The sequence below is a fragment of the Caretta caretta genome, chromosome 1, assembly GCF_965140235.1.
Source record: "Caretta caretta isolate rCarCar2 chromosome 1, rCarCar1.hap1, whole genome shotgun sequence".
Classification (NCBI taxonomy): Eukaryota; Metazoa; Chordata; order Testudines; family Cheloniidae; genus Caretta; species Caretta caretta.
This window is the reverse complement of record NC_134206.1, coordinates 246042291-246054584: the sequence shown is the minus strand read 5'-3', so window position 1 is coordinate 246054584 and position 12294 is coordinate 246042291. Positions and strand designations below refer to the sequence as shown.

Here is a 12294-nt window from a genome sequence, read left to right as displayed (position 1 = left end):
ACACCAACATCCTAAGTGATGTTACTCCAGATTTACACCTACAGTATTCAGCTGAGAATAGTATTTGGCTCTGTATTGAGTGAAACAAAGGAAAAGTTTTTAAATTATGATTTTTTTTTTAACCAAATGGACAACCACCAGCCTCTAAATTCTAGAGAAGATAAGAAATTATCTAACCCCTGATGTGTGCAAACCTTCAAAGCGCTGAACTCCTCCCAAGAGTTGCTCAGTGCTTTCACCTCCCCAGGAAGTCAATGAAATTAGAGGGCCCTCAGCACTTGGCAGCATCAGTCCTAAAGGCAGTCAGTGCTGTTTGAGGACTAACCCATCAGACTATTCCTGTGTGAAATAACTGTCCTTACTGTATATTATACAAAGAGTCAGGAAGACTGGAGCTATCTCTTTGTGACCCATGACAGTGATTTGCTCAACCGTGGGATCTTTGTTACCCCTACTCTGTTTTTTGTTTTGTTTTTGGTGGGAAGGAACCAAAAGTCACAATGTATAACAGTCACATTCTGCTGAGAGTGCTTTCAGCCAGTAGGGTGCTGGTCACAAGTTCAGCCACTGCGGTAAGAATCCTGGCCCCATTGAAGTCAATAGGTGTTTTGCCATTGACTTTCAGTGGGTTCAGGATTTCATCCCACATTTTATGTGCAGTGCTGAAAGGACGGTACATTGTTAGAGAGGCCATTCTTCAGGTTAGGTGTTAAAATGAAATCTTTTCTGTATGTCTCTATCCCACTCCATTTTCAGAAAGATTACAAGATAACCCAAATTCCTGACCAATACATTCTCTCAACATCAAGGTTTAAATCCAAAGTTGTGTACACCTGTTATTGCTCAGGGCACAAACCTTTCAGGTTTACTCAGAACAGTATAATTCTTTACTGCTTTGTAAAACACTGAGAAACCTTCAATGTGCGAAAGAAAAATTCTTGTCTTTATTTATCCAGGATACCAATGATACAAATTATAATTCAGTGACTACTTTGAATGTTTAATAAATGAATAAAACAAGTCACAGGGCTCAAACTGGGCATGAGATTTAAGCATCCCAGATTAAGCATGAGATTGGGAGCCAGAGTTCTCTGGGTTCTATTTCCAGATCAGCCAGTTTATCTATGAATTACTACAAAGCTTTCACCTGAGGTTTATCTATAACAATTACTTCGAGGCAAGCTGAAGTGTGAATGCAAGAGAGGTTAAGTGACATGGGGCTTGTCTACACAATCAATTAGTTTTGGGGAAGCTGGGGTGTGAATGTAGCCTGCTGCAGACAGTCCATGTGGAACCTGCTGTGTCCATTAACAGTTTGTTAATGAGCTTTGATCTAGTCTTTTTGAAACAGGAGTAGATCAGAGGACATTAAACTGTTATTACAGATCAGCAGGGTCTACACAAACAATTAGTCTGCAGCAGGCTAGTTCAGGGCACATTCACATCCCAGTTTCCCACAAACTAATTGTTCATGTAGACAAGCCCTATGTCACTTAACTGCTTTCTGCCTCAGTTTCCCCATATGTAAAAAAGGGTAATAAAACTTGCCTGTTTAATAGGAAAATGTGGCTAAATGTATTTTCCCTGTGCTCTCCCCCTCATCCAACAGAATTTTACAAATCCCGTAAGGCAGTGGTTATCAAAGCCGGTCCGCCGCTTGTTCAGGGAAAGCCCCCGGTGCGCCGGACCGATTTGTTTACCTGCTGCGTCCACAGGTTCAACCGATCGCAGCTCCCACTGGCCGCGGTTCGCTACTCCAGGCCAATGGGGGCTGCGGGAAGCGGCACGGGCCAAGGGATGTGCTGGCCGCCCTTCCCGCAGCCCCCATTGGCCTGGAGCGGCGAACCGCAGCCAGTGGGAGCCGTGATCGGCCGAACCTGCGGACGCGGCAGGTAAATAAACCTATCCAGCACGCCAGGGGCTTTCCCTGAACAAGCGGCAGACCGGCTTTGAGAACCACGGCCATAAGGGACTATCCCATAAAGGAGGATCATGATGGTGATACTTCCACAGAGCGAAGCAGCCAAAAACCTACATAGGTTCACTCTCAGCCTCTGGCAGGCCAACTGAAAGAATTGAGAATGTATCTAGCACTTATACGTCCCCACTCCAGTCATCGCTGTATCTGTGCACAATATGGAAGAACACAAGCCTAGTCTGTTTCAAGGCCTCTAGGGCCTTGAGGTGGGACAGCCCCAGAGCTCAGGCTGCAGCCCAAGCCCAAGTGTCTACTCCACAATTAAACAACCTCTTAGCCTGAGCCCCGCAAACCTGACTCAGCTGGCACAGGTCAGCTGTGGGTGTCTAACTGCAGTGTAGACATACCCAATGTGACCTTGAAATATTTTCCTCCAAATGCCAGTGGCACAGTGTAAATAAAAGCTACCCAGGTGCTGATTTAACCTTTATATCTGACTTTGAGAATTTTCCTAATCTTACTCTGATAAATTTACACAAATTGTTACTTTCGGCCAGAACTTCCTTTTCCCCACCACAGTCTCGCCCCAATCACACTTGCAAGAGAGCTCCATGTTCAGCTCCAAGTACAACAAATATCCAGATTGCACATGTCATGCCCTCAAGAAGGCAAAACTGCTGAAAAGCCATGAGGCAGAAGATTATTTTTTCATAACAGATTCAAAGAAAGGATGGCAGCCAAATTATATAAAACAATTCTAATACCAAGGGCCTAATTTCACACAGATTAAGACCCTTAGACTTAAAATTATTCAATCATCCATAACCTTAATTCCCAAGTTTAAACAGGAAATATTTAACTTAACAATAATAATGCATGTTCCACCCATTAACACCTTTATCAATCATTTCAGATTTTGTACTAATACAAGATTTTATTGAAAATCTATGGAAAATTAAAGTTCAAATAACATATGGCACAAGTTCCCACTCTTAATAGTTTAGGAGTTAAAATCTGACCATTTGTGTCGTCAGGATCCCATAAATTGACAGTATTTCTCAGAGGGAATAGAGAAAGGTAAAAATGGCATAATTAAGGAAAAGGGAAACAAGTCATATTCCAGCTGGATTTAGTACAGCAGAGTGCATCTCCACTATCAGGCTAAACATCGCGGCTTTCTGTTTAAAGGTCCACTATTGTAAGTGTGTTAAAATACACACACTTATTTGGCTTGTTTTGAAATTTGCTGTGGCTCATGGGGACACGGGGTAGAGTTAGTGGTTCACACTTGAGCAGGAGGTCCCGCTAAAATCAGCTGTTTACAAAATCACCTAGTTCTACCTTTTTCTGAGCACACCTGGGCCACAAATTATGTGTGATACCTGACCAACATTGCTGTGCTGGCAGAAGTCCCTCGTGTAGATGCAGCTGTACAGGCAAAGCTGTGCTTTTACTGGTATAATGCACTTCACTCGCGGGACGTGGTTTTACTATCACTGGCAAAGCTGTGCTTTGTATCAGAAGAAGGAATGTTGGGAGCAGGGAAGATTGGAGCAGTGAAGGGATGTGGGGTTTGGGAAGTTACAGGATGGGGACTCTGGCACAGCTATTGAAGGGCCAGCACACCCTTAGACAACAACTTTTATTAGTGCCCCACATTCTCCCTTCTTGTTTGAAGCTGCCCCTTCCCTCCCTTGCTCTTCTTGTCCCAGGCACTCGGCGTTAAGGGGAAATGCCTCCCATTCACACCCCCTCTCTCAGGACATTGGTTGCTTCACTCCTACCTGGGGTCATTCCTCCAGACTCCTCACCCGTTTCCAGCCTCTGTAAAGTTGTCCTCCCACTCTTGTGCAGAGCAATGCCTTTCAGGGCTTTCTCCCTCCCTGGTGGTAAGGTCCAAACTCAATAGTTCTTGTCCCCTTTGCGTTTTCTGGTAGACTGGAAGGGAAACCCAGACCCTCCCTCTGCTCTGGGTTCCAGTCTAGGAACCCTGTAGAAGACTTCCTCCTACCTTGGCCTTCCTTCAGGCCCTTTTCCATGACCCTCCCCGTCCCCGGTCTTACTGTACCTCTGCCTCTTTCTAGCCCTTCTTTCACCCTCTAGCAACCACAGAGGTATTGAAGAGATCTTTCCCTAGCTATCTCCCTGCAGCTCCCTCCCTTCAGGCTTCCACCCCAGCTCCTCCCACAGCTGGGATGCCTCTTCAGTTGGGCCTGGCCCACTCTTTAGGAGCAACCTGGTGTTTTAACTGAGGTCTCTAGTGCCTGTTAACTTTTTAGTGAAAAAGTGATTTTAGTGAAAAAGTAATTACAAAAATTATTCTTATTGCAGGAATTGCACTGCAAGTGCTAATATGTCAACATGCAAAAACACAAACTCTATAAAAAAAAAAACAGAATAGTTTCCAGAAAACAATTAAATGTAGGCAGTTAAGCCCCCAGTTTAACAAGATATTTTAAGCACATGCATAACTTTAAGCATTTAAATAGTCCTACTGAATCCCTACTCGCATGATTACAGGTACACATGTGCTTAAGTACCTTGCTGACTTGGTGCCTAAAAGCAAGACATTGCCACTGCAAGCCTAAAATTCAGTTTTTATATTTGAAATGTAAACTAGTGATGAACAGAAACCTTATTTATAAGATGGGGAAAAAATCAACAGAACTAAAAGAGCTTTTAAAATGATAAAATTCATGGACATTTGGCATACTGTTACACTATTCTGCCAATCCTCCCTTAAAACCTACAGCTATTACAACTCCATGTTACAACCTTGAAAGCTGTAAACTCAGCAAAGCAGCATCTCTGTTTTCACCTTCCTACTAATTGCTTCAACTCTTGGAAAACAAAAGATAATAGCTGATTGATTCCTCATTTCTTCCCACCAAATGCTCTTAAACCTGGACGGCAGACTTAATGTAATAACTACTTCACTTACTGGAAGTCAAGTTTGCTATTAGCTCATTGATTACAGCCTCATATCTTTTGTATCATGTAACATCATGACACCTCAAAACACCAAACTCTTTGTTTAAAATATGGCCATTTTAACTACTGTACAAGAAATGTCATGGGCCACCACAGCGATTTGTATTTTAATGGTGGCACAGCATAAATCATATGTACAGAAATTAATATTTAATGCAATGCATTACAATTGATTGCACTGCTACTCCCTACCGTGGATTTACTTTCCCGTCTCACTGACCCATAATACTGAAAAATATTTCATTCTTTCAAATTTGAGGCTTCCTACTGCAGTCCTTATAGAAAAGTCCCTTTGAAGTGATGGGAGTTTTGAAAGTGTAAGGACTGTAGGATTGAGTTTCATGGTATGTTTCTTGCATCCAATGGGGCACATCCAATAGGGAGGCAAAGGTTAAAGTGACAGGTCTGTCTGATCAGTGATAACGTGCAAAGAGTTGCTAATAGCAGAATGTAAGGGTATAATAATGAAATAATTCATTAATTGAATGAATACCTGTGTCAGTACAAATATAGACCCAAATTCTATCCCAGTGTGCCAATGAATTCAGAACGTGGCAAATATACAGTGAAAATAGCTTGAAACCCAGTCCTTCCTCCCATGCACAAACCACACACATACACACACAGATAATTCTTGTAGAAGCAAAATAATCTGTCTTGGGAGTTCCACCTCTACCAGGAGTGGATTTACCATGAAACAAACACGGAAACCTGCTGCCTCCCTCCCCCCAAGGGGAGGCACAAAAATGTGACAGCTGCAGGGCTAAGGCGGCTTCCTGCCCGCTCTGCCTCCCTCCCTCCCTCCATGCCGCGCTGCTCCCAGAAGTGGCCGGCATGGCTCTGCGTGCTGCCCCGCCCTGAGCACTGACTCCACAGCTCCCATTGGCAGGCCAATTGGTTGACCTCCTGACCCCACCCCCACCTACGAGCTGCTGCCAGAGGGGTGTGTGTGCCAGTCACTTTGGGAGCCGCGCTGCCCAAGGTAAGCACCACCCCCCTACCCCGCTCCCGCATCCCAACCCCCTGCCCCAGCCCAGAGCCCACACCCAGCATCCAAACTCCCTCACAGAGTCCAACCCCCACACCCACTTCTGCACCCCAACCCTCTGCCCCAATCAAGGTACCGCACTTTATTTTCATTTACTTTGCATTACTTATAATATAGGAGGAGGATGAAGAAAAAAAGAATGAAAAACAGGGAGGAGATAAGATAGAATGTTCCTTTTCTTGGCTGGGTCCTGGGGGGTGGGGGGGAGGCCTGAAAATGAAGCTGCATACAGGGCCCCACTAACTCTAAATCTGCCACTGACTTCTACCATTGCTTAGTCAAAGGTCTTAGTTGCCTACATGTGCAGCCCACACCCCAGAATACCCTCTGCAGTGCATGTTTCAGAAGACACACAGAGGCCATTTTTCATAGGTTTTGGAGGGATCCTGAATTGGGGCAACTGACTTTATCCCTACAACACTATCCTGTCTGTGCATACTGTTGCACAGGAACAGACTGGTTTAACACAACAGTATGGGACACCTTCCTCCTTTTTAAGTTTTCATTGTATTGTACACGTCAGTAACTGATCACCAGTGAAATAAGGGTTCACATTCTGGGCCACAATCAGGATGCACCTAATGCAAGTCTGACAGCATTTTTCTTTCAGTCTTACTGACTTGTTTCCATTGCATGTGTCACAGATCCACAGGATCTGTGCTATGCTCCAGTTTTTAATCAGTCTCTTAGAGGAATCCCTTTAGTGTGGCAGATCCCCAAGGAGTCCTACTCTTCCTTCAGGCCAGGGCAGGCCACACAGCCTCACCACATCCTAGACTGAGCATCTGCTGACCTCTGCCCAGTGCTGGTGGAAATCCAACTGAGGTAGCCTTCTGCTAAAGACTTATACACTCTTCAGAGACTAAGGCAAGTATTTGCAGGGACAGCCAAGCAGCATTGTCAAAACACAGTGGGATTTGTTAGTCCACTGGAACACAGCACTGGAAGTCCTTAGGTCAGTGTAGAGAAATAGAAAGGTTAAATCACAGTCCATTCTGGTCAAGCCAGAGCAATTCACCAGCCAAGCTGTAGAGAACTCCATTTCAGCCTCTTTCTCTCTCTGACCATCTTAGTTAGTCACAGGAGAGAGCAGCCACGCTCCCCCAGAACCAGAAGCCCACACTCTATCCTCTGCGGGTCACATCTCAGTTTTTGTTCCTGAGCTGGGGACTTGGTTGTGGTTTCCTAGGTGTCAATGTTTAAGTCACTGGGGATTTCTATTGTCTCGTTGGGATTCTGCATTGATATGGAATCGCTTTCAGCAGGTTCCAGCCAGTTCCTCAACAATTCTATTTACTGTGGATACCCACTTTATTTCTGTGGATGCGGATACCTGCTTTACTTCTGTGGATGTGGATACTCGCTTCACTTCTGCATATGCGGATATCCATGGACCATGTTTGTAGATCGCGGATTGGATGTGAATATAAATTTTGTATCCATGCAAAGCTCTACTTATATGTAACAGAATCAGTAGCTCTTCTGCAGGGAGCAGGAGGAAGAATAGAATTCTGGTAGCCTGTTGAGAGGGTTTAAATGCCCTGTACACCATGATGTACAGCTATGGGGAGCTGCCCTCCTCTCCAGAATTGATATATACGCCAGAGAGAGCCAGGATCCTGGAACTCAATTAGCAACTGTGGAATGGTTTCACTGCCATTTCATGTCCGGGAGCAAAAGGATTCTTCCCCTTCCTCCCTCAATGGTTATTTCCTATCATAGAATCATAGAATATCAGGATTGGAAGGGACCTCAGGAGGTCATCTAGTCCAACCCCCTGCTCAAAGCAGGACTGATCCCCAATTAGATCATCCCAGCCAGGGCTTTGTCAAGCCTGACCTTAAAAACTTCTAAGGAAGGAGATTCCACCACCTCCCTAGGTAACGCATTCCAGTGCTTCACCACCCTCCTAGTGAAAAAGTTTTTCCTAATATCCAACCTAAATCTCCCCCACTGCAACTTGAGACCATTACTCCTTGTTCTGTCATCTGCTACCACTGAGAACAGTCTACAGCCATCCTCTTTGGAACCCCCTTTCAGGTAGTTGAAAGCAGCTATCAAATCCCCCCTCATTCTTCTCTTCCGTAGACTAAACATCCCCAGCCTCTCCTCATAAGTCATGTGTTCCAGTCCCCTAATCATTTTTGTTGCCCTCCGCTGGACTCTTTCCAATTTTTCCACATCCTTCTTGTAGTGTGGGGCCCAAAACTGGACACAGTACTCCAGATGAGGCCTCACCAGTGTTGAATAGAGGGGAACGATCACATCCCTCGATCTGCTGGCAATGCCCCTCTTATACATCCCAAAATGCCATTGGCCTTCTTGGCAACAAGAGCACACTGTTGACTCATATCCAGCTTCTCGTCCACTGTAACCCCTAGGTCCTTTTCTGCAGAACTGCTGCCTAGCCATTCGGTCCCTAGTCTGTAGCGGTGCATTGGATTCTTCGGTCCTAAGTGCAGGAATCTGCACTTGTCCTTGTTGAACCTCATCAGATTTCTTTTGGCCCAATCCTCCACAGCCTGTGGGTCCAGAGACAAGGATTTGGTTCTGTGGACTCAATTCTGTGCTGATAGGCACCCCGTGCAATCCCATAGGCTTCAGTGGGGTGTAAATCAGAACAGAATTTATACCTATAGGTTTTCTAATGTCAACAAATCTTGTCAACACAGACATCAGGACTGAATAACTGCTCAAGCTTAATTTTTTCACATTTAATTTAATTTCTTGCATTAATCATTGCCCCTCTGTTAATGCCCAACCCTGTGTCCTCAGTAGTTCCTTATCAGCACTTATGTACACTGCTTTGAGAAGATCACAGCCAGATGCTGTTACTTATATCTCCTTTTTCCCTATCAATTACATTTTATAATTGCACCTTCGTTATAGTTCCCTTTTACTACTGGACCACTTTTACCAGCTCAGCCCTCATGACAGCACAAGTTACCCATCCCAATCCAGGAAGCTGAGGTCACTGGTTTCAAATCCTGAGCCCACTGCACTGGACCAGCGAGTTTTGGAGGAAAACCTCAGCTCTACCTTTTATATAAGAGCTTAACAAGAGCTTGAGTGTGAGCAGCACAACAAATCAGATAACTCTGTTACAAAAATATTATTTCTGAAAACTATCCTGGTCACTGGAACAAAGTATTTAACTTATCACATTTATCAGGAGGTAAAACAAAACCTTTTCATGTATAAACAAATATTTATAAAAGTGCATACAGCTTAGTGTCTGAACACATATGTAGATATGTTATTTATAAGCTTGGTCAACAAATTACTGTTCTCAATGAGAAATATCTAGTTCATTGTTTCTCACTGAATAGATCTTCCCTATATTTGATTATAAATGGCAATATAATTTTACAGAAGAAAAACATTACTTTAAATGTTCAGAAAAGATCATTCTTATACGTTTCCTCCTCTTCTCCAAAGGTTTACTTAATTACATCAATGTAATTTTTGTGTGTGAATTAACTTGCTCTGTCTTTATAAACAAAGATGAGACCATTTTAAAATTTAGAGATTAGATAGGATAATACTGGCTATGCAAACACATGCTACCATAGATGGACTGTATGCTCATTGTATGAATCTTTGTTACTTCTCTTAATGATAAATATAGGTAGCAGGATGACAATCCAAAGGTGAGGAATAAATAAAAGGTTACATGATAAAAGGTTATGTGTAACACTCATAATTATACTTTCCATGTTATACAAACTCAGCTGAAAGACATATCCAAAAATATGTATTAGATCAAATACTTCATCCTTTAAGGATGAGCTAGAAGTTTAATTTTCACTGATTAGTGTGATCTCATAACTATCTTCTGGCTGCTTTGCCCCTGCTGAATGAGAGGCTGCCCCCTAAATGTATCTAAGTAACCCCGAGAAGGTGTCTCTGTTTCCACATATTACAACATACTGTATACATAACACCCATAATATTATAGACTGAGATTGTCCAGGTTTCACCAAATGTTTCTCTTTAAATAAGGGCCAAACATTCATGTATGGCTGAAGTATTTCCCAGTGCTGCCAATGTCTGCTATTAGAAGTTGTGGTTCCCAGTTGTTATCTTGCTACACAGGTTAGGGCAATGCCTACGTATCATTGGCATCTTAAGTAGTTTAAAACGTCATATAATCCACTCTAAACTCTACAGTCATTGCTGACTCTTGGGCCCCGAAATAAATCACTCCTCCCCATCTCATCAATTCATGCCTCTAGGGTTCTTTACACACATTCTCCACAAGGCCATTTTTGCTTCCATGTCTGATCAAGGGGCTCAGGTAGATTATCAGAGGGCATCAGTAAGAAGAGCTCCTTAGGCACCTTTCCTTATTTCGTTTCGTTTAGTGCATGGGGTTTATTCGGGAGGGAGAAGAAGAAGGGGAGAGAAAAGCATCCGCTAACTCACCTCCCTCAGCTGCTCCAGCTCCTGTTTAAGGCAATCATAGTCAGCCTCCAGCTCGTCATATTGCTGCTTCAGGGTGAGTTTTTCCTCCAGCACCACCAGCCCATATTCAGCAGCCTGGATCTTTTCGCGGGTTGTTTCGGTGAGCTCCTTAGTCAGCCTTTCGATCTCAGTCTTGTAGTGATCCACGGCCTGCAATACCTCTTCTGCAGCCATAGCCCCTGTGGATGGCTGGCGGGCTGGACGGACAGATAGATGGAGAGGGGGTGGGGGAAGGGAGGGCTGGGTGGCACTGTCCCTGGATACTCCTGCTAGCAGCAGCGGCTACACGGACTGAAGCACTGAAGAGAGATGCAACATGGAGAAGAAGGGGAGGAAATCAAAGAAAAGGCTGCAGCACCATTTGTCCTCTGGCCGCTTCTCTCCTGCTCCTTGGCCTGGCAGCAGCCGCCCAGCGAGCCGGGGCTGGGAGCGGAGGCAGCTTGGGGATCTTTTTGCTTCCTCAGAGGCACTGATCCGCCATGTCTCGAGGGCAGCTTCACTGCAGTCTCTGAACTCTCCACCTGCTCCCGCTCTCCCCGCTGCTGCTGCAGCCGGTGCAAAAAAATGATGCAGTCTGTCTGCTGCCTGCCTGGAACCAAACGAGAGGAGGAGAAAGCAGATGGGGAGGAAGGCTGGGCTGGGGGGGGGAAGGGACAATTATTACCATAGCACAGCAAGAGAGAGACTACAGCCACCTCCCCAGCCAGCCACCCCCCTACACACCTCTCCCCAGCGGCCAGGAGGAAGGAGAGGCAGAAAGGACGAAGGAAGGGAGGAGAGATGGGAAAGTAGCAGTGATGTCGCCTCTCTCTCCCCTCGAGGGCAGGAGTGTTTGTGGTTGCCTCCACAGAGGTTTGTTCATACGTACACATCTCTCTCTCTGGCTCGCTCGCTCGCTCTCCCTCCCACCCCCAGCCCAGAAATCCCACACAGACGCCCACCAGGTTATTCTCTGGCAGGTTTGCAAAAGGAGAAGAGCAGGAAACAATCCTCATCTACTTCCTGTCAATGCGTCTGCACTCTTGCAAACAGAGCGTTGCAAAGAGGATATCAGAGGGGGGACAGCTCAGACCCCCTAAAATTCACTGTAAGGCAACACCCCCCTCAGTACACACATATTACTGAACCCCAAAGTCATTCATCTTCCTACCCTAGAACACACAAACACATTGGGGGGAGGGATAGCTCAGTGGTTTGAGCACTGGCCTGCTAAACCCAGAGTTGTGAGTTCAATCCTTGAGGGGGCCATTTAGGGATTTGGGGCAAAAATTGGGAATTGGTCCTTCTTTGAGCAGGGGGTTGGACTAGATGACCTCCTGAGGTCCCTTCCAACCCTGATATTCTATGATTCTATGTCAGTCTCCCCAGGCTGTCTCAATACAACTCTGTCCTAACCATACTGAACGTTGGGAAGTGTGTTTATGGGAATGGAAACACTCATTAGTCTGAATAATTTAGCCACCGAAAAGAAAGCGCCCTGTTTCTCTTCCTCTTCCTCACAAGAAAGGAACAGAGCCTGCCACCCTGCCTACACAACCCCGACCCTGTGACAGTGCGGCCCCAAGGTTTGGAATTCTCCACTTCATTGTCTAATAAATTGAAAAATCAGGGAGATTATTATAATACACACAGAGTGTATTATGGATACAAACTGACCTCTGTGTTGTGCACATCATACCCACAGCATACATGCACCCTGAGAGTACTAAGTCCTGTGTTTGTATTTCTAAGATACTGCATGTTTAGTAAGATCAGCCACTGTAATTTTGAAGTCTTGCCTGTACATATTCATTAAATCTCTTAATGACTAGCCCTTTTGCTTTTTGAGCATGTTTCTCTGATGGTGACAGTACTGACTGTGCTGTTAAAAACA

General features: G+C 44.9%; 1 protein-coding gene across 12 annotated transcripts in view; it reads right to left on the bottom strand.

The window, feature by feature from the left end:
- Positions 1-11347, bottom strand: part of BICD1 (BICD cargo adaptor 1) — a 253737-nt gene extending 242390 nt beyond the window's left edge. For 3 of the 12 annotated variants that reach the window (XM_075122712.1, XM_048829764.2, XM_048829744.2), the window contains exon 1: positions 10383-11337. In XM_075122712.1, coding sequence (XP_074978813.1) covers positions 10383-10595 — 213 coding nt within the window. In that variant the 5' untranslated portion in view covers positions 10596-11337. Of the gene's footprint in view, positions 1-10382 lie in introns of all 12 variants that reach the window. The other 9 variants (XM_048829773.2, XM_048829794.2, XM_048829783.2 and 6 more) reach the window with 7 other exon arrangements.
- Between the last annotated feature and the right edge of the window lie 947 nt (positions 11348-12294).